General features: G+C 39.9%; 1 protein-coding gene and 1 long non-coding RNA gene across 3 annotated transcripts in view; both read right to left on the reverse strand.

Moving 5' to 3' along the window:
* Positions 1 to 2,535: 2,535 nt before the first annotated feature.
* LOC142028588 (uncharacterized) lies at positions 2,536 to 11,783 on the reverse strand. Its single transcript, XR_012649632.1, has 3 exons — positions 11,506 to 11,783; positions 3,659 to 3,740; positions 2,536 to 3,115 (listed from the first exon to the last, which is right to left on the reverse strand). It is a non-coding gene; the product is annotated as an uncharacterized LOC142028588 (long non-coding RNA).
* A 5,886-nt stretch (positions 11,784 to 17,669) lies between these two features.
* Positions 17,670 to 22,173, reverse strand: part of MINDY4 (MINDY lysine 48 deubiquitinase 4) — an 82,243-nt gene continuing 77,739 nt past the window's right edge. For both annotated transcript variants that reach the window (XM_075044399.1, XM_075044389.1), the window contains exon 18: positions 17,670 to 21,260. In XM_075044399.1, the coding sequence (XP_074900500.1) occupies positions 21,212 to 21,260 (49 nt within the window). In that variant the 3' untranslated portion in view covers positions 17,670 to 21,211. The remainder of the gene's footprint in view (positions 21,261 to 22,173) is intronic.

Raw genomic sequence — 22,173 nt, forward strand, 5'->3', positions numbered from 1 at the left:
ACTCAACTCATCTACCCACGGAAAGGGGAAGCTGAATTGGGATGCCTTGATATATTTTGCTTGGAGGTGTCCTTCTGCAGAAGGGATGGACTGGCACAGCAGCAATGTGTAATCTTCAGAAAGCCTAAGAGATGTCCTCTATCATATTAAAGAGTTCACGTTCCAATTCTATCAAGACTCAAACTCTTTCAAATCTTTAAAAGGGTGAAGAAATTTGTTACTTGAAGAGATAAAACCTGAAGATGATGAATGAGTTTCACATCAGGCTATACAGGCTGATGGTTCTTCTGTAAAAACTTGAAGGGACTTGTAGCTCTGAGGCAGAGGGATGCCATCAGAAAATGACGCTGGCAACTATTCAGCAGAAGTAGAGGTTTTGCATACAAGGATTATAGCAAAGTCCCCTCCTTTTATGTCTCTTGCCAACTGTCTTGCTACTTTTATGAAGTGTTTTCTCAGTGGTCTTCGGGTTATTTGGAATCTGAGCCAACTTCTAAAGCTTGATGGGCCAACAAATATACTCTGTCCATTATTGTGGTGAACATGTATCAACCACAGGTCAGCACTAGCTTGAGGATGTCTGTATAATGCTCCATCGCACTAAGTAAACATGTCTTTAATCTCTCTGTACCATCTGGAAAATAATAATATTTCTTTGATTTTTTCCCTTTTGATTTTCTTTTCTGTTGAGATTACAAGTATTAAAAGGCAAACCCCTTCTATTATTACACAAGGATACATGAACGCGAGTACGACAATCAGGCCAAGACCTGTTCCTTGGTCCTGAAGGCAAGTGGCGTAATTAATCTCATGGCCATATGGCTAAACTTTCCTCCATGTGAAGAAAAGCATAGCCTCACCCATACTGCCTACTGGGAACAGTCTCTGACCTGTGATATTACTTGAACCATCTCTGAGCATTGTCTGGGAAAAATTACATGGAGCAGAACTATTTCAGGGATGGTGCTAACAGTTGATCACTATGGAAGATTGTGGGTTGTCATGGTTTAACCCCAGACGGTAACTAAGCACCGCGCTGCTGCTCACTCACTCCCACCCACCCAGTGGGATGAGGGAGAGAATCAGGAAAAAAAAGTAAAACTCGTGGGCTGAGACAAGAACAGTTTAATAGAACAGAAAGAAAGAAACTAATGATGATAATAACAACAATAATAAAATAAAAATAATAATAATAAATGGATCAAAATATACAAAAGAAGTGATGCACAATGCAATTGCTCACCACTCACTGACTGATGCCCAGTTAGCTCCCGAGCAGCGATCTGCCCCAGTCTGGCCAACTCCCCCCAGTTTATATACTGGACATGACGTCCCATGGTCTGGAATACCCCTCTGGCCAGTTTGGGTCAGCTGCCCTGGCTGTGTCCCCTCCCAACTCCTTGTGCCCCTCCAGCCTTCTTGCTGGCTGGGCATGAGAAGCTGAAAAATCCTTGACTTGGTCTAAACACTACTTAGCAACAACTGAAAACATCAGTGTGTTATCAACATTCTTCTCACACTGAACCCAAAACATAGCACTATACCAGCTACTAGAAAGGAAATTAACTCTATCCCAGCCAAAACCAGGACACAGGTTCATCTCTGGTCTTCTTTACTTTAACAGCATAGACCAAATTCAAGTGTACGATGGCCAAGACAAAGGGCCACAAGGTTGATTGGGGCCTGTAGGTATTACCATAAAAGAAAAAAAAAAAAGTATTTTTCCAATTGACTTTTTGATTTGGCTTCCAGTAATTCAAATCACTAGTCATGAGCACCTCCCTGAAGGAAAATACCAACTCGAAGGCAGCATGCAGTCTCTACACAATCACTCCTCCAGCCGACGTTCTAGTGCATTCCCAGCCATTCTCTGCCAGTTTTCCAGTTCTGGAAAATTAGCACAACATGTTACACCAGTGCGTGAGAGGAAAATGCCGTTAAAGAACATGACTCTCTTGATAGAACAGTGGAGGTGTGTATTGCTTGGCTTGTCTATCGTGCACTCCATTGGCGTCTTTGAAACACACGACTGTGAAAGCAACATCGCTCAGATAATCCTTCCCAAGTGTAGTGAGAAGGAACTGCTGGTGCCACAGAGCAAAAAAGATTTCCAAAGATTGATTCTAATTTCCTGATTTTTTAAAAAGAAATTGCTCATCTGTGGCTATTCATGTTTGTGCCTTTTGCTGTCTCCAAAAGCAATATTTTCCAAGGTGCTTTTAATGAACTGAACAGCCTCTTAAAGGCTCATGAGAGACAGAGAGACTATTAGAGACAAATCATTTCATTTGATTATGCGTCACAAGATTTTGGTACATTCTTAACAGAAAAGAACACAACAAAGATTGATCCTCCTCCCACTTAAATCAGTTGGACTTTTTCTCTAAGGTGGGATCAAATCCAGAACTTATTAATTAGAAATGTGTTTTGATGAAATGTTGTTATGTAGTGCGAGGCGTGTGACCAGAAAAGCAGATTAGGTTACAGGAGAGACATAGCTGGAGGTGACTTCCAAAGGGAAAAAGGCCAGGAGAGGTCAAGGTGGTAGGTTTGAAAATGGAGAGCTCACCAAGGAACAAGAAGGGGAATCCACACAACCTCAGCCTCACTTCTCGTGGGACCCTTCTGACTTGCAGGACATATAGTGCCATAACCCCACCTACATTCTCAATAGCTTTGCCAATAGATAAAGTCATTTATTTATAATGAACTATATTTCATGTGCCTTGGCAGAAAAGCACATAGTTGCTGAACAGTTGGGAAAGTGTTTTGTCAGAGACAGTCTGGTTGAAGACTTGCTTATAACACTGTTTTCTAGAGCTCTGTTAGGCTACTTTTCTCATTTACCATCTGCTCTGGTTTTGCTGTTTTGTTTTCTTTCATTATTATTTCTAATCTGTCTAAAGAGCACTCTTCCCCAAACCCAAATAAAATTTTCAAAATTGTTAATTTAGTCATTCAGCAGCAAATTCTTGCAATTACCAACAGGTAACATGGTCTTGATAGCAGGAAATTTCATAAACTCCTTTGACAGAAATCACAAGAAATCGTCTGCACTTCTAGGTACAGTCTGTGGTTTGTCTTCCAATGGATCTCCCACTTCCACTCTCTCTTTCTGAAAGTCAAATATTGCATAGAATTTGAATCACTAACATAAAGTGCAATGTTGTCAAGGGTTTATTCACAAGGTATAGATTCAGTCCAGAGAAAAAGACTTTCCTTTCTGCTCTATCCTTTTGATGATAAACTACTTTTGAACAAGTTAAAACCCATTTAAGTTTTCATCTGTACCTTTACTGATAAGTGAAAAATTGACTAACTCATGAAATAATGTTTTCTCTTACATGTTTTCTTTCTTTGGTACAACTGAGATTTGGCTAGGACAGAATGTCAATCTGCCAGAATTAGGCGGAAGGCGTAGGATTCGTGGTATTTCAGACCCAGTCAACACAATTAAGCAAGCTTTGTTCTATTTTAAATTCACAGAACACATCGATCACCTTAGAAGTAACTTCCAGAAAGTTTTGTTTTGTTTTGTTTTGTTTTGCTCTTAAACCATGCTAGTTCCAGGCTGATTTCCAGAACATTTAAGTTTCAAACCTGAATAAGAACTGAGGAATCATCTGAGCTGAACTTCCAGGTCCTTGACAAGACTTACCTGTTGAGAATAACAGACAGATGTTCTCCACACACAGAGTTCTGTTTAGCTTGAGGCCTCCCTGTAATATCTTCTTCTGTCACTGCAAAATTAATATTTTCAGCAGTTACTAGCCTCTTTAGGGGAAAAGTAGAGCAAAAATCTTCAACAACTGTGACCAAGCTTGTTAGGCAAATGAAAAATAAAATACTCTAAAAAGCCCTCCGATGTTCCAACAGTGCTCATCTATGCTCATGTAAAAAAATCTCAGATGCCTACATCAAAAATATGAACCATTACTCTATCTTTGTTTTGCTATTCGATTGTAAACTCATTCAAACAATATCAGGTTAAATCTAACTAAGCCTTTTCAGAGCTATAATAACCCCAAAGAAAATTACATCCTCAGCTTGCTGACAGGAGTCTTAAGGGTCAGAACTCTAAATTCCATCACTTTGGTGTAGTGCCAGGGATTTTGGAAAGAAAAAAAAAATCAAGTAAGCTTCATATGAGTCTTAACAGATGCAAATAATTTTACCAAAACTAAACTGTTGCCTGGGACTATGTGTACCCTAGAGTCTCATCCATGTTCTATTCTGACATGTAACATGCTTTATTCTGGCATGTGAAATGAAACCTAATGAAAAGTTACCATAGATTTATGAGAAGAGAAAGGAGAATATTATTTTTATTTCATTTCTGTACTGTTGTGGAGCCAGTAAGGGATAACAATGATATGTGCCAGATACTATGATGTACAGCTTAGACTGTGGTTACTGAGCATTGATTATTATATCATATCAGCAGAAAGACATGGAAAAGGAATAATTACAAGGCATCTTCTGGGTTGCTGTACCCTGAGTTTCCAGAAGATTTTTTGTAACCATTATGAATTTAACTTTTCATTTACCTACTAACTCTTAATGCTTCAAAATTACAAAGCAGGCTTCCATATTACAACATATATCAAGTGAGATGCTTATACATGTGGGTAGGTAAATGTTCAGGAAGAAAATCAGGTCATTTTTCTTGAGATGTTTGAGTTTGGAATAAAGCATCAAACACAGGAAGCCCAATTTTGGTGGTGGTTTTTTTCCTGCTGGTGATTTAACACTGGCACGGACTCTTTTCTGATATTTCTCACGCAGCAGAAATATGTTTTCCCTTACAGTTTACAATTGAATATTTACAATTTAGCTTGAGGGATTTCCTCAGGTATTACTGTGCTTTAAGAAAAGTGTTCAGACAGCACTGGCACAACTTGCTGAAGGTGGCAGAAATAAGCAGATCCTGCGAAACGTTTTGCTCACCTAGGTTGTTAGTAGAGGAAAACCTGGGACATTGGGATTCAAAGCATGGAAGTCAATCCCTCAGACTCCATTATCTGGCAACAAGCTCTTATTGCTTACATGACCAATTATTAGAGGAGAATGTGAAATCTGAATAATTTTTTTGAAATAATCTCTCTCTGTATATTATTGGAAGCATAAGGCAACTATACCATAACCTAGACACCTCAATCAGATTTTTAAATGGAAATGGAATCAGTCTGGTCCATTGTTTCTAAGCACAAAGGTAGAAAGTGAGGGAGTCCTGTCATTATAAAAACAGTCCCTATAGCTCTCATTATCTTGACAGCTGTAAAATTGTGAAAACCATTAAAAAATGTCATTAATTTTCCAGAAATGTCCTTTAAAAGGGGGGAGCTGGGATGTCTTGGGGATTCTCGTATTAAAGTGAACTGTGCGTGACAGGTTTTTGTTCTCTTCTCAGTTCTTATCGTACAGAATAAGCCTAGGGAGAGATTGATTAAATGCCGCAGATACAGAGTAATGATTCTTTTTGCTCCTTGGCATGAGAAGGCTCCAGGATTATCCACTCCACACGGCTTCCCTAAAAGGAGAGGGGAGCATGTGGTGCTCTCTATAAATTGCTTCCCAGGGAATGTTAAGTGAGCATTTAGGCAGTAATGATTCTCTTGTGCCTCCTTGGGCAGGGAAAGGTCCCGTTTGCTCTGGCCCAGAATAATTTTTCAGCACGTTTGCCTTGGTAGCAGCACTGCTTTTTTCACATGCCTATTTTCTGGTGAATCAGTGATTTGGTTGTTTTAGTTCCAAGTTTTCTTGATGTTTTCTTTTCTTTTTTTTTTCCTATGAACCTTGGTAAACATTTCTTCATTTGTTAGGTCCTGACTGATTGTTTTCACCTGGCTGATGACTCTACATTTTTCCTTCTTTGGTAAACACTGCATGGATGTAGCAATTCATTCCCTGTTGCAACACTTTTCACTCTAATTAACTGATAAAAAGAATATCTTGGTGTAGCTTATTCTTTAGTCAAATGGCCACAGTTTTTTATATCAAATGAACAGAATTTTTCTGTTTAAATCAAGGCTGTATTTTGTCTAGGAATCTGTAACTGCTCACCTAATTAATCCATCTGAAAGTGGCCTTATGATCATTTGTGTGGGGGAACCACCCGTCATTGACCATGATTCTCAACTAAGCACTGACAGTGCACTGTGGTTATAAAACTGAGTACAGCTGAACTAGGCTAGCCCAATGGACTAACACACAGATCTTTGACTTCCATTGGCTTACACACTATTTTGTTTATTTTATGCTTTGGGAGCTACCAAATTAAGAACATATTCTCACTTATGGAGTTTTATTTGATTGCACATACCTCAAAGCTGATTTTTTTTTTTTTTAAGTGAAATCCTATTCATTATGAAATCGAATCATATTGATTTCAACAGGAATGGAATTTTACCTGTAAAGCCTTTTAATGGGATATGGAATTTCTAAATGGAGTAATTTTCTTCATTCCTTGTCATAACCCTTTTTTTTCTCAAAGAAGCATATGGGTAGAAATGCAGTCAGCCTCATCAGTTGGTCATTAGAAATGTGTAGGCCTGTAAGGCTCTACTATGAATTACTCCACACATCTTGTGCCAATATTGGCAAGAGGTATTTAAGACATCATGATACTGATGAATACTGAGAAGTATTTAAAGGCAAATCAGAAGTTCTCTGATTAATTCTCATAGAAATGTTCCATTTCTAACTTGACAATATCCACTCAAACTCACAAGGGAATTTTTTTTTTATTTTTCAATGAGACCCTTCGTGTTAGAGAAGGAAGGTGTCAGTTTTATTCTCAAACTCCATGTTGTTAAGAAATAGGAAAGGAAAAATAAAACTCAGTCAACAAGGATTTTTCCTCAAATCCTTAAGCATATCAGGACAGAAAGAAACATAAGACAATTGGATGGTGATACTCTATATGTCCTTGATTTGAAGTTATGTTTTTTCTTCCTTGCATTTCACTTCACCTTGCTGCAATCATGTGTATTGTTGTTGTCATTATATTTTTTCTTTCATTTTCAAATTACGGAAGTGCAACCAGGATGTTTTGGTTATTTACTTTCAATTTGTTTTTTTTTTTATTTTATTTTTACATATATCAGTATTTTCCTAAATATTCAACACGGACTTGGCTCTTTTTTTGCATATTTACTGTGAGTTTCAGAGTGAAAGCAATTAGAACATCACAGTTTGTTCATCTGTTTATTTTAAATGGGATTCTGAATCAGTAGTATGGAACGGCTGAAAAATTTCTGAGATTTATTCTTTTTCTCCCCATCAGCTTAGAGCTCCACTGCTCTAAGTAAATGAAGTTTGCCTGGAGCTGTTCTGTTTTGTAACTTGCTGTGCTCAGGCATCACTAAGAGTTTGCCCTCCCTGAACTTCTCAGGTACAGGGGGCTCGATGAGGAAAATGATTAATTTTGTGTGCTGTGACTATCCTAGCACAACTCCCTGCTGTTCTCTATTTACGTCTGTATATTGGGACTCCATTAATTTCAGGTGTCTTTTCTCTCGCTTGCTTCCCCAAGCTTAATAAACTGCACCGTTCCATCAAATATTAACAAGTTAATAATAAATTGTAGTGTCATTTACAACATGGGTGCATTCAGAAAGACCTGCGCAATCTTAAGTGGGGCTGCCACATGCTGTTAATTTTGCATAAAGCAGCAGTGTTGTACTTCAGCTCTGGAGAACGTTAGGGGCATTCACAGTTCTCACTCCTAATTTACACAAAGGGCAACTGCAGCATGGCTTAGTGTATTTGTTATAGTAGCAATCATTTTGGCACATGCTGGCACTGCCACTGAAAGCAGAATAATGTCACCAGAGGCCGTTTCCTACACACTATGCTGGAATTGCTCAAAAATCTCAGCTGGAAAACAGCCTGCTGAGGCCTGAGATCATAAAGGGCTTCTCGTGCGTAAATGACACTGATCCTGGTACTGGAACGAGTAGTTAAACCCTCCGCAAGCTCAGAAAGAGCATGGAGAAAAAGCCCAGAAAATCACACTTGATTTTGTAATTTTCTTCTATTTTTTTCCACCAGCCTATGCTCTGCACACAGATGACACTGGCTATGATCCATGCATAGAAAGGGGAGGGATTAAAAAAAAAATCTATACTGTTACAGTTGCAAGCAGAGGGTTCCCTGAAGCATCCTCTGAAGTTACAATTCATCTTGTATGCTGTGCTCCACTTTCAGAAGTGTATTTGTATTTTCCTAAAGTAGCTGTAAAAGGCAGGTCAGGAGGAGGCATCTGTTCATCTGACCCTAAAAGATGTGTAGAGTGATGAGTTCAGACATAACGTTTCAAGAAAAATTAAAAGTGACAGCTTCCACTGCAAGAGGAAAACAGCATTTAACAAAATTATGTTATTCAGGTATCAATCTGTGTTAGGGGTGCTCAAGATCAGACCATCACTTCACACACACGCTCACAGCCAGCGACAACCATATGTCTTTCATGAGGGGATGAAAAAGCAAAGCTCTTTCCTTCATTTTGCTCCATTTTTGGTATACAGTGGAAAACAGACTAGTGTGGCAGTAAACAAAATGCAATTTTACTTTAATCTGAAGGGACACTTGTTTTTAAACGTAGCAGTGATTACAACAAACATGACAGCTGTGGTTTTGGCACAGAAACTGATAAGAACTTCTGGATAACTATCACTTTCCCTATCTGCATGGTTTGTTTCTCCAGTTGTTCTCTGTTTTCACACTTAAATTTTTTATATCTGATTTGCAGACTTATATAGCACAGCCACTGGACATGAGTATAAAAGCCTTCCTAGGAAACCATGATGGAGATGTGTTTTTTAGCTTGTTCATTCAAAAAAACCTCCTTTATTTTCAAATCCTGAGCGATAAACTGAAAAACACAAACCACAGATGAAAATAAAGGTAATGTGCTGGTAAACAGCAGGTAAGCACATCTAAGCATAAAATATTCCTGAACATGAAGAACAGAAGAAGAGAGTAGATGTACATTCACTGTAAGATCATAGGCAGTGGCTTCACTTCAGATTTTGGTCACAGACTAAAGTTATCCATGATATAAATTCTCTTTGCTTGAATCTGCCTAGATGTTGAATGTTTTCTGGTAAGGTGAATCTTTTTATATTACATGCCATTAAAAAGCACAGCAAAGCAGAACCTGGTATTAGTCAGAGTTTTACTGGGACGCCATGGAGTTAAGAATCAATAATAAAATTGCCTAGTTCAGGCACCTGACATTTAATTTTGGATTTGTGTTTAATATTGTATGTGAGGCACGACATACTGGTATGGCATTTCATAAATGTTCACCTTTATTATAGAAAAGATGCTAGGAAATATTAAATCAGAGACCCATTGGTCCATTGCACAGATGTCAGATCTGTAGAGACATGGAGAAAAAAATCACCTGAATTGTTTAGAAAGCAAGAAGTCAGAGAGATGACCTCATGGAGGGGGAAATTTGTAAACCTCCTCAGACCAAGAGCAGTGGTGATGTGACTTTCACATACACCTAGAGTGGAATGGAGGACAAGAGGCGATTTCCTCACGTTGCTGAACTCAACACACTATGTCCTACAACTCCTTTCAGAAACTTTTGTTGTTGGAGGAGAAAGTTCCTATCCCATAGATTCAGAGTACAGAAAGGCCTCAAGGGGTTGTGGTTGTCCAGTAGTGCAGTTAAAAGCCCCCAAAAGTACTAACATTAAATTTATTTCCCTTTTTTTAATAGCTTAAAATATGTTTCCAGAAGCTTGGTGCCTCCCTTAGTGCCTTACATCACGTTATGTGATTAAAAGCTAATCACCACAAACACCAAAGTGGGGGTCAGACGGACAACAACTGGGGAGACCACAGGTCAGGATGACAGATGTTGGAGGCAGCTGGATCCAAGATGTGTGGATCCAGTGGATGCGAGGCTGCCACAGCTCCATGTCCCTACGCTCAGCCGGCTGTTGGGAATACTCACAATCTCTCCAGCAACTGCTTCAGACCTCCAGACCCTCCAGTTGCCAACTTGTTGACCCCCTGGTCCTTCCAGTATTTGGCCCCAGGGCCATGGTCTCTCCCATGCCCAGCTCCCAGACCTCTTAGCCTTCTTGCCAGCTCGTCTGGTTGGAATTTTGCTGACAAATTAGGTATACCCACGTGCGCACACACACGCACGGGGCTGCAGTTCCTCAGGGAAACACTCAGACATCCCGATGTTTCTGGTTCCTGGTGCCACAGACACACGAGCGCTGTGAGCCACGGCCCCTTCTCCAGCCGCTGGCACTCAGACCCCATCCATACACACACGTGCACGCAGCACAGGGAGACCCTCGGCCAGGAAAATATTTGGAAACGGAGTTCATTAAGGAGACAGGACAGACTGAGCTGAGCAAGCACGGAGCACGGCCAGCCCTGGTTCATACACGTTCAACTGCTTTTATCCCCTTATCTCTCTGTTTTCCCACCCTTGCTCCTCCCCAAGCCACATGGATTGGTCCTTCCCCCAAACATCCTATGATAAGTCTCACGTACTCTCACAATTCCCGTAAAAACAGCCCACAAGAAGTTTTACACAATCCTCAAGTGCTCCTCCCTTGCATCCCACTAGGAGTCCTGTTCCTGTGAAGGCAGCAAACCCGCAGCTTTCAAGGCCACCTGGGAAGTATTTCTTCGGCCAAGCCAAGCCATCTTGGTGGGTCTCAGCCTTGACCAGGGGCTGATGACCCTCCCTGGGTAGCCCCAGGAGAGACTGAGTCAGAGTAGTCCATTGGCAGTAATTGCATTATTGGGGTTCCTCCACCTATTGTAGTTCCTCAACTCCTCGACGAGCCTTTGTGTTTATGGTGATTTAGCTCTTCATTACATATGCTAACGGATTAGGCAAACATCCTGCCTGCTGCCTAATTTATTGTTCTTCTGACCAGCCCTCCCATGGCACCAAGCATGATTTGGCCACCTGCTGATCCAAAAATATCATGCTCTGCTGCTCCCCATTGCCCAGGCTGCTTTAAGCTCCCAAGGTCTGGGGAACCCTGTCTGGCCAACATCTCGTTGTGCTCTCTTCCTTTCAGCCACCTTATGTCAATCACCAGCTTCTCCTCACCCACATCTGTGAAGGTTTTGAGATCCTATAAAACCTTCCCGATACACAATTTCTGTCTCATTTGTTATTGTGTGCCTTTCTCTTTGGCTCCTTCTCTCCAATTAAGACACTAGGCTTTCCTCCAGGTTTCCTTCTTATTCACGCTGGGTCAAAGATATGTGATGCCTGCAACTCTGCCCCGTTCACCTCCCTCCTCAAAACTCCTTTTCCCTGGAAGACTTACCAAATCAGCTGGTGAAACATCTTCTCTACCCCACTGTGAGATGTAAGGGCAAGAATGAAGAGATCAGTGAAAAAGAGCAGTAAATCTACTTTATCAAGCAGATATTCTAGATTTTGCAGATTGGTTTTAAAGCAAAGAAATCGATTTTGACACAGGATACACATGAAACATTTTCCCTTTCGCATACCTGGTAACAAACATGAGGGTACATAATTTCTTCCTTCCAGATTCATTCCAGCAGCCACAGGATCTGCACAACACTTCTGCTGCCCGCAGGACCGACCACCATTGGGGCAAGGTAAAGAAAAAGCCTCCCAGAGCTGCATATCATAAAATTCAGCAGCACCCCAACATACATTCTCAAAAGCTGATACTTTGAAGACACCAGTAAGAACAGATTGTTCGGTTTCTCTCTTTATTTTACCAGCCGTTGTAGGGCATATTTTTTCCGTATTCTTTGATGCTTTACTAGAGCACAGACTACGCTCTGAAGGTGTGGCGATACTACAACTCAACTGAAGTCAGAGGATTTACGCAGTCTGAAGACCTGGCCCTACATTTCACCTTGGCCTTTCCAGCATGCTGATTTAATTTAACCCAAGGCCAGGAATTAAAATAAAAAACAACAATTCATGCCTGGTTACATTTGTGCTTGTGACCTACGCCTGTCTGAACAGGAGTTGGACAGGACAAAGCACAATGCACTTCCTTGTTTTTATTGCTTTCGTTCACTTCATGTCATGCCAAAGAAGGTTGATTTAGGAAGTTCTAGTAATTAACTGCTGATGTTTTTGACTGCTGTTCCCAAGAGACTTCCAATGACTTGTAATGGTTGTTCTGTAGGAAACTCTTTCTGGAATGATTGTAGATAACACATATTCTCCGTATGGCTTTACTTTTACTTGATTATTTTTTTAAGCAAGGAACAGAATTTTTCCTTTAAACAAAAGTCACCTGTTCCCTGCATCCTGGAAACCTCATAAATCACCCTTCTCCTCTCGGACCATGCTGACGTTTTGCTGTCAGAGTCCACAAAAGAAAGAGGCTTCCTAATTCAGTTACACGTTAGACATCGGATATGTAAAGTGGGCAAAACAAGCAAGGAGAGAGTAAAAATCAATGCTGCCTTTATACTGCAGGTTATGGAGTGCCTTTCATTGCTCTCAGCAGTTGAGAAAACTCAAAAGGAGGAAGCACAGGAGCAATGTGTATTTGGAAAGCACAAGGTGTTAGAAGAATTTAAATCTAGGCTGGTGCTATTAGAGGAGACTCTAACAGTTCCTGACATGGTCTCATGGCTCTTTAGTCTATCACTCTTCAGGATGTTTCCCTGTATTTTTAATTCACTGTTCTGTTAAAAATTAGTGGATGCCTTAGCCCTGTTGCATAAAACCTAACAAATTCCACCCAAAATGAGAAGAAATATAATAATTATCATTCTAATTCCTCTTTCTGTGCCTTCTGCTACTCATACACACATGTATTTCTCAAAGCATATGGCGTGCAGCCATCAGACACCTATTTTCTCTCTCAGATGACTAAACAGTTGGGTATCCATAGCTATATTTCATAATGTAAAAAAAAAAAAAAAAAAGGCTGATTTTCAGATTTTCATCTACTATGTTCATCTGCTGCTAACATTGAAAACTCCTGAAAAATAATACCGATACAAGCAGAGCAGATTCTAATGTGTGTGTTGTATTTGTCAGGTTTGCAATCTGGAATCATAACTTTAATAAAACTGGACTGTTTCTTACAGAACTGACTTGACCAAGAGCGACTCAGGAAGGATATTGTGTGTGATAGGAATTCAGCCCTGAGAAGGATGGCAGTTACAATAAAACTCTTCTCTATTGAAGTGCTCATAAAAACAGCTTTCTTCACACGCCATTGCAAAGCATTACTCATTTGTCACACTATCTAGGACTGACATTTACCAGCCACAATTTGCTATTGTGATATTTTTCCCCTTCACTTCTATAAACCAAACGCAAACAACATATGACAGCAGATTTGAAATCATATCAACAACGTATTACAGCCACTTAAAAACAGGAACACGGAGATGTATCATAGACAATAAGACATAAAGACACAAACCATGAACCTTTTTCTCAGCCAAAATGTAATAGCGTGCAAGACAGTTATCTTCCATGTGAGATAAATAAAAATATGGAGCATACTGAAAACAGTATTTAGCTGATTTGCACTTGGCATGAGTTTGGCCTTTAGTATATTTTTCTCCTGAATTTAATGGTCAGTAAAGAAAACGAAGTGTAGGCCTAAAACTGCATCACAAAGAAGAAAAAAATCAGAGTAACACAAAAATCAGTGATTTGTGATGTCCTGTACCTCTAGAGTAAAATGATTTGTAGCCACTTGCATGTTCAGTGTTTAAGGTGGATTTTTGCTTTTTGCTTGGGTTACTAAAATTAATTTACTTCCACCCCTACTTATGATGATGCCTTTTTAATATTTAGGATTTAATTCCTACCAAAACTTCACCAAGTCATGTACACAGCTGACTCAGTAACTGTGATCTTCAGTTGGGGTTTTAACTTCTTTTTGGAAATAACCTTGCAGAAACCCGGATGTCCTCAGGGGAACTGTGCCACACAGATCTGCACAGGTGGAGGCTGGGGACCACTCCCTTCCCTTAGCTAGAAGCTATATTTTCCCATGCTCCCTGCAGGAATGATCAAGAAGTCAAGGTCTGGAGCCCTTGGCTCATATCCACAACGCTTACCAAACCAAGTACATCTCAGCAAAAGGTATGTTTGCGGAACGTAACTTTTAACCTCATATTCTTTGTGTATTGTACAGAGAGGAGCTGAACGGTTTTATTCTTTTTTTGGTTACACATTCTTTGCTGGTGTTTTGTCAATTATTAAATATTTGCTGAATTCCAGTGCACAGAGTATTTTTACAAATGCCCAGAATATTTCTTAGATTAATTTGGAAGTCCTTGCCAAATGATAAGAAAATAAGCAGAACACCCACTCAAGGTACAGATATCTTGGGTGTTTTATCAGGATTGAGGATTGTGACACAGTCTTAGTGCTGTTATACAAGAAATCTATGCTTACAAAATCTCATGTCCAGGACACCTTCCAGGTCTCAACTCCGATATGCCTTCCGTGTGTCCACACGAGTGACCAAATTTTATTAGCACCTCCTTCTCCAAACGCTGGCAAATTCCTGCTGCTCAGTCCTGTGATTTCTTTCACAAAGAGAGCTTTCTCTATCTCACAGCTAAAAGCCATGAAGTGGAAGACGGAGGTAAGAATGACGCAGGAGCCAGGAGGAATCTCTAACCCATCATCTCATTCACTTGTTTTGTCAAGTATATTGGTCTATAAACCCATTCTTCTTCTTTTCTGACCTTATCATTCACACACAGTGGGATTCATTTGAACTGGCCATCCCAGCCTCCCGATAGTCAGCATAACCAGCAGAGATCCAGCTGGCAGCAGGCAGGGAAGTGAAAAATGCCAATCGCTTAGTAGGCACCTAAAACAAGTCGGGTGGCTCATGCCCATATTGTGCCTATTTCTTACCAGTGGCTTTAAAGATAGTCCTGAGTCACTGGTTCACGTGGAGATATCTACCCTGTAGACACCTCTGACTAGATTAGATGGATCTCGCCTGAGATTCACAGATAAGACTAAACTTCCTACAGCAGGAAGGAATCTGAGCAGAATAACTATTGCCAAGACTAGTTGACAATGTTGGAAGCTTTCGGTTTGGGATGATCACTTCAGTCACATGAAAGACCTTTATTTTGAGACTGTGGATGCTCACTATTTTCCAGTGCCGTTATAGACATTGGTACATCAAGCAAACAGATTGTGTTACAAAATTCTAGTAAGCAATGCATGGACCAGCTGCAAAAATGAAATGTGTTGCATCTGAACCCATTAGCCTTGTTGCATCTCAGCCATTTAACATCCATAAAAGAATGAGGGTTTATAAGTTCAGCTTCAGAGCTGTATTAATGTCACACTGCTGCTTCCAGATTTACTGTCTCTCAGTATCTGAATCTAGTCTCTGCACAGGACCACCTCATCTCAAGCTGTCTACAGCCAGCTCCTTATATTCTATTTTTTCACAAATGATCTCAGGTTTCTCAAATGGGCCTTGAAAATTGAGGCACCCAGATCCATGAGTTGCTATAAGACCTTTTAATCTGTGCAGACCAAGGATGTGCTATGTAAAGCATGCTGTGAATAGCATGTAATGCGTACAGTGCCATGGAAATCACACACTAGCTGAAACTCATCTTGACGCCAAGAGCCAGACATCAAAGAAATAGTGCTCTAGTTCGAGGGTCTAGCAAAAGTCTCAATGCTGTCATTCTTACAAATAGCTAAGAGTTGTGCCTTTAACCACAACATCCATGAAGTGTCAACTGTTGCAGTTTAGCATAATTCCTTCAAGCAAAAGAAAAATAAAAAAATCCCACAGCAGATGAAACTTGAAATCTTGGACTACTGATAAATATTTATCTTAGAAAAAAGTCACTTTGCATACTTGAGAGGGTTTTTCTTTTTAAAATCGGTGCTTGTTTCCATGTTGATAAAGTCAACAACTGTTATTAATGAGGGACATCACAAAAATAGGTTTCTTTCCACTGTAACAACAATCCCTCCCTACCCTGGTTGAAATGACAAATAAAATATCTGATTAAAAATGCCCTTTTTCTTTCTCTAGTTTTATAAACAAAGCTGCTAAGGAGAAACTGCTTCCTTATTTCAGAGCTAATGTTGGCTTTATTATCTTTTAGCCAATGAAAACAAATAAATGAAGAGTGCTAGTATACACAAAGTGTTCTTAATGGGATGAGTTTTCCTCAGGTTATACAGCAGACTGGGCCCTGGATCATATGAACATGCAGGAGCAATCATTTTCTTTCCATGGAGAAATGCCTCTGTTTCCTACACGGTCTTATTGCTGAACAGAAAAATAAAATAATGCACATCAGTCATAAAGGCTTTGGTTCTTGATTCTTAAGTTTTGTGTTTCTACAAACATGAATTGAAGAGACAAATTATTACAAGACAAACTTTGGTGTGGATTAACTTTTTATCACCTACTCCACAATAACTGTCCATATACCAGGTGTGGTCAATGTGAAATAATTCAGGGCAGTTTCCTCCATAGTAAACTTACCCTGGGACAGGGAATTGAAGCAAAGTTACCAAAATAATGTAAATCTAGATTTTGTATCACATTATATTTTTGTAATCATACCCCAAATCATGTAGGCACTCTAAAGTACTGACTATTTTACTCCTTCAAAAAATTGGTACCAGCATTTTCAGAAACAGCCAGTGATTTGAGGTCCTTGTGGTTTAATGGAGCTCCCAACACCAGAAAATCGTGCCTTCTTCAAGTACTTCAGTTTCAGCAATTGAATCTTTAGAGACCGTAAGCCACTTATCACTTCTGAAAAACTTGGCTTACGGCTGTGTCATTTTTCCAAGCTCTTCAGCCTTCCTCTGATTTCTAAAGTGACCATTTCCTGCCATTTCAGATTAGCCCATTAGGTATATTAGGAACAAAACCAAAAAGAAATCTGCCTCAGAAAAGTGAAGACTTGCAAACAATGGATTCAAGTTGTCATTTTTGGTCTGCCTGGGAACAAAACACATAGTGACAGCAGAGATTCATTCATAATAGTCAGCCATCATATCTCAGATTTCCCAGATTTGACCAGTATAAGGGCAGATATGTAGAAAACCAGACACCAGCAGGTTCATCAAATTAGGTCTGAAGTTTACCCACAATGATGATTTTTTCACAAGTGTTTGCTGCTATAGTAATAAAAGATTTCTTTCTGCTGTTGAGTAGACCTGCAGATGGATAAGAAACCTACTCAGTGTGTGCACATACCCACCCTGCCCGGATTCCCAATAAGATTCTGCAACATGACTGCCTCTGCTCTGATTTTGATCAGGATGATGTGACTCCTATCAGACTAAACGATGACAAGTAATGAGATCTTTGCAGTTTCCACTACCGCTTGGGTAGGTTTCAAACAGAACATGGTGGACACGTGTACGTGGAGTCGGATGGTACCTCGCGCTTTAAACTAGCTTCAGACTAGTTGGTTTAAGCATCTGTAGCTGCCTGGGTGTAACACCACCGAGGTCGGTCTGGGCTGCTTTATCCCACCCCGACCGCACTACGGTTCATCTCACAGAAAAGGAGGCCTAACTTCTTGTTACTATTCCACTGACCTGATGCGGCCCATGAAACATTTATAATCTAATCTCCCAGATTAATTTCCACTAGCAAATGAATTATTTAAAAAATGAGGAGGAAATCTGGGCTTTTACTATTACCATTGCTTTAAATGTTTTATTTGTATGGGACATTCTGTACAAGACAAAGTTAAATATACATTTTGTACAAAAGTGACATATATGACACCTTACCAAAATAGTACCTCTGCTTACATATTCATCTACATACACAATATGCCATGTCTGTTGTTAGCGAAGGGGCCAATTTTCAGCAGAGGGTGTATTTTTTTTATGCCACGGAAGAAAAGAGAATGAAATTAAGACATCATGCAGACCAAGTGCCAACGTCACCGGTGTCTTTTAATGCTCAATTATCAAACGGTTGCTGTTTTGTTCATTTCAGGAAGTCACATTCATTGGGTAATGAAAAAGAAAATAAGAAACAATGAAGAGGAAAACATAATTAAAAAAAATAGATGCATGCTACTGGAACAGGATATGATTCTACACAGATCTGTGCAAAGGTTGTTGCATTGCCGTATAACATTTTGCACTGCCTTGTCTGACTCAAAAAGCCCTGTAATGTCTTAAGGGAAATAATTTCTGGTGCTTTATATAGAATAAAAATACACAGGTCTTATTCTTGATGCAGACAGTGATCGAGGTAACGCTGTGGCATTTTTCTGAGAAGAACTAGATCTAAATTAATGTTCTGGTTGCACATTTCTTCCTTATGGAAGGCTGCCCTAGCAAACCTCAAGAGTCATCTCTTTTCCTAGTAAGGACACTGGCATTGAACGCTGGTGAAGGAAGACACAGCTTTTAGGCTCCAATAGTCCAGGATGGTGGAGGGAGCTTAGCAGTGCTGAGGTTCTCAGTGCTCCTCCTTGGTGGATTTACCCTACACAGGTGGCAGTTTGGTGAAGTGGTCCAAGTGCTTTATTTCTGCCTTTGTGAGTGGGGGCACGGGTGAATCTGGAGTTAGCTAAATAGATGACAGGTGGACAGTGGACTTTGAAGAACAAATATACGTGGACACAGTGACAGATAATAGGCAAGAAAGATCTGTCTCACTGAGGTTCTGTTGTCACAGAAACTGAGATTCAACAAAACTATTCTCCATAACCAGTGATGAAGGAGCCTCAAAGTTATTTACAGCCTGTTTTACAAAGATGGTCAGAATTCAGGGCCTCCCCTCATCTTCATTTACCCTCCAAGATAAACCATAAACCACAATCTATTTCCAAGTGCTATTCACTATACTATTTCTTATACCCTGAAAAATCCTTACAGCTTCATGGGTGAAATGCATTTGAGGCAATCCCCATTTTTACTTATCATCCTACAGGCTGGAGCATAGTTCTCATCCTAAAGCAAAGACACATCACACTCTGACATCTCCCCTCTTCTGAACAGAGGAGAACAGCTCCTCTGAACACATATGCACTGTAGACATCCATATTTTAGTCAGATGAAATCTGGCCTGTCACAAGGCAGCTCCCTCCTTCCCCAGACAAATCTTTAATCTTTGCTGCTCTTCTATCAGGGAGTGGAAGGTTATCTCCAAACTGACATATTTTAAAGCAGTGCTTTAAATTAAATGGTGTAGGTTTACTAGACTGAAAAATTCAGAAAGGAATTTTTTGTTAAACCTGGTTCCAAAAATCTTCCACCATTTTTCATCTCTACACTATTTTCTGTCCAAATGCATTCTGCAAAAAATCTTAGTTTACATCATAGATGCCCTGTGAGGTAGGTGGGAAAATCAAGCTATATTTGCTTCATGAAACTTGTGGACTATAGTTCACAGAAATTTCAAGAGGAACAAAGGCTTTGGATCTGGGATCTTTGACTGTTCGTGATCTCCCATTCCCAGAAACACTGTAGCTCACACTGAGGCAAGCTCTTCCTGGGAAACTGGACTGCCTGAAGTATGGGTGATGAGTGTATCTTAAAGGCAGTATTGAGTACACCTATAGCTGACAGTACAAACATATGCCTATATACACAAAGATGAAAGGGTTTGCCAAAGGACATGTAACATCCTTGTAGTAGAGTCAGGAATGAGCTCAGATCTGATGCTGCCTATGCCTTAGAGGCTGAACGGGAGATTTTAATCTCACAAAGTTTAAAAAAGTTTGTCTAACTGATCTAAACCAAACAAATTACATTACACTGAATTAAATAAAATAACTGAAACTCTGAGATGCTTTATGGCATATAGCTAGTTTGACGTGAATGGGAAGCAAAGGGGGAGACAGATGTTCACTCAAAGACTATCTAAACCTTTCTAGTACTCCGTTATGGCTTATATTCAGGCTGGTTTCCAAATCTAGCTCAAGTGCTAATTCCCCGAGATTTGTATTTGCATAGTCAGTTTGGTGTCTCCATGCTACACAGGGTAGGGCCTTGAATTTTTGTTGGAAATTGATTTTGGAAAGAGCAATTAGTTTATCAGGACTCAGAGGAATTTGCATACTGACTAGGAAGAAGGTGCTATGATAAATATCAGAAAGTAAAAGTTCTTTATTAAACTCTCATGAATTATTCACTATCAAGAGAGAGGAATAATTCTAGAAACACCATTTTTCTGCCTTTTTTCCAAGGCATTTTTTCCATCTTCAGTTCAGTAACTTGTTCCAATTTTGGTAAAGTGTTGCCAAAATATGTCACTTGAATTCATTTCAGCATACAAACTGCTGTTTCAGTACCTCGTGATACATATCCACAGTACATCATTTCAGTACATGCACTTTATTTAATCATGAAAAACGGTATCTATCACAGATAGGCACCATTTAAATTTCAAATCTAACAGCTCTTCTGTTTTCTTAATGAAGAAGCAAAGCACAGATCTTATCTATCACTTTGGTGTAAATAAACCCTAGTGTATAAGTAGTTACAATGGTATAAATGTAAAGATACTAATAGAGCTATCTCTAATCTAGAAAGAAAAATGTGCTACATCAGTGTGAGGCACTGTTACACACCAATTTCACCCAGTATAAGGAACGTACTGGTGTTATTATTCTCATAACACAAAACCACAATCCTTACTGCAAATTTTATGACACAAGAACTTTGTATAGGTCAGGCTTTATCTGAAAAGTCCATATGGTTACCAATCTGTTTAGTGCAAAATGAGACTTACTAATATCAGGTAAAGAAGTGAATATATATTTCTTGGATGATATTTTATATTTGCACTGGAGTTTTGTAGGTGAAGAACTAAGCAGTACAGAGAAGGCATGTACAGTGACAGAAATCTGGGTTCAGCATCTTTCATCAGATGCTTTGAAACAATTGCAGGATACAGAGTGGATCCAGAAAGAGACCTCAAGGGGACGTTGACGACTTCACTGCTTCATCTGTAACCTTGATTTGGTAGTGGAATCTGAGTCTACTCTCTCAGAAGCTGTATGTTAAAGGCAGTGACAAGGAATTTACGTCAGTGTTGTTTATATTATAAGCAAAATATCTGAAGCACGAGGTGATTGAGGTGAAACTCTTCCAGCCTGCAAACCATGCCATTCTTCCTCATCGTAAACTGCACAACTCTTGTCTTATTTCCTGTATTGGTGGGAATAGGAATGTGCTAATTCAGTCATTTCCTTCTTGTCTTTACAAATAAAGTGCAGGTCAGGTCAGTCACAATATTGGTTCTGTGCCATTCCAGTCAATAACAGCTCCTTGCCACCTAGAAATGAAAGCAATCGTTTTATATCCATCAGTTAATCAGGTCATTGGAAAGGTAACCCAACACCCCTCAACCACCCAACAAACCTTAGAGAGATTAGGATGGACTCATTTGGGGTAACTAATCACATCTTCTCAAAGGCATAAGAACAGAAGTGAGGTACTTGTGCCCCTGAATTTTAGGTGCCCAAGTTTGGAGGTCAGGCTCCTTACCCTTCCTTCAGTCTCTTCTAAGCAATAGAGAGTCCTCAGCAGCAGCTGATTCAGAACAAGTACCTTCATGTTGCAAAGACTGTAGGGAATCCCTAAGATGGCTACAAGAATTAGCCCTATATAACCAGAATGCTCAGTCTCAGCTGTTACTACGCATTTTGCACACTCCTATACAGGCAGGCCTCTGATTAGGAACTCTCTGTCTCTGAGACCCTGAGACCAGATCATTTCAGTTAGCAGCTCTCTTTGCTCCTGACCTTGGTTCCTTTGAAGTATTCAATGGCTCACTTTAATGGCAATGTTTTGCTTTTCCTATGTTGAGGCTTTGCTTTTTCTCTGCCCTCATTCCTTCTTCAGAATAACACTAAAGATGTGTACAAAGAACAATGTTTCCAAGTGACTCCACACACATGTGCACAAAAACCTTCCATGTCTTTAATTCCTGCTTATCCTCAGCTGCCCATTTGTCCTGGTTTTGGCTGGGATAGAGTTAATTTCCTTTCTGGTATAGTGCTATGTTTTGGATTTAATATGAGAAGAATGTTGATAACACACTGATGTTTTCAGTTGTTGCTAAGTAGTGTTTAGACTAAGTCTAGGATTGTTCAGCTTCTCATGCCCAGCCAGCGAGAAGGGTGGAGGGGCACAAGGAGTTGGGAGGGGACAGCCAGGACAGCTGACCCAAACTGGCCAGAGGGGTA

Source organism: Buteo buteo, chromosome 2 (assembly GCF_964188355.1).
Source record: "Buteo buteo chromosome 2, bButBut1.hap1.1, whole genome shotgun sequence".
Classification (NCBI taxonomy): Eukaryota; Metazoa; Chordata; class Aves; order Accipitriformes; family Accipitridae; genus Buteo; species Buteo buteo.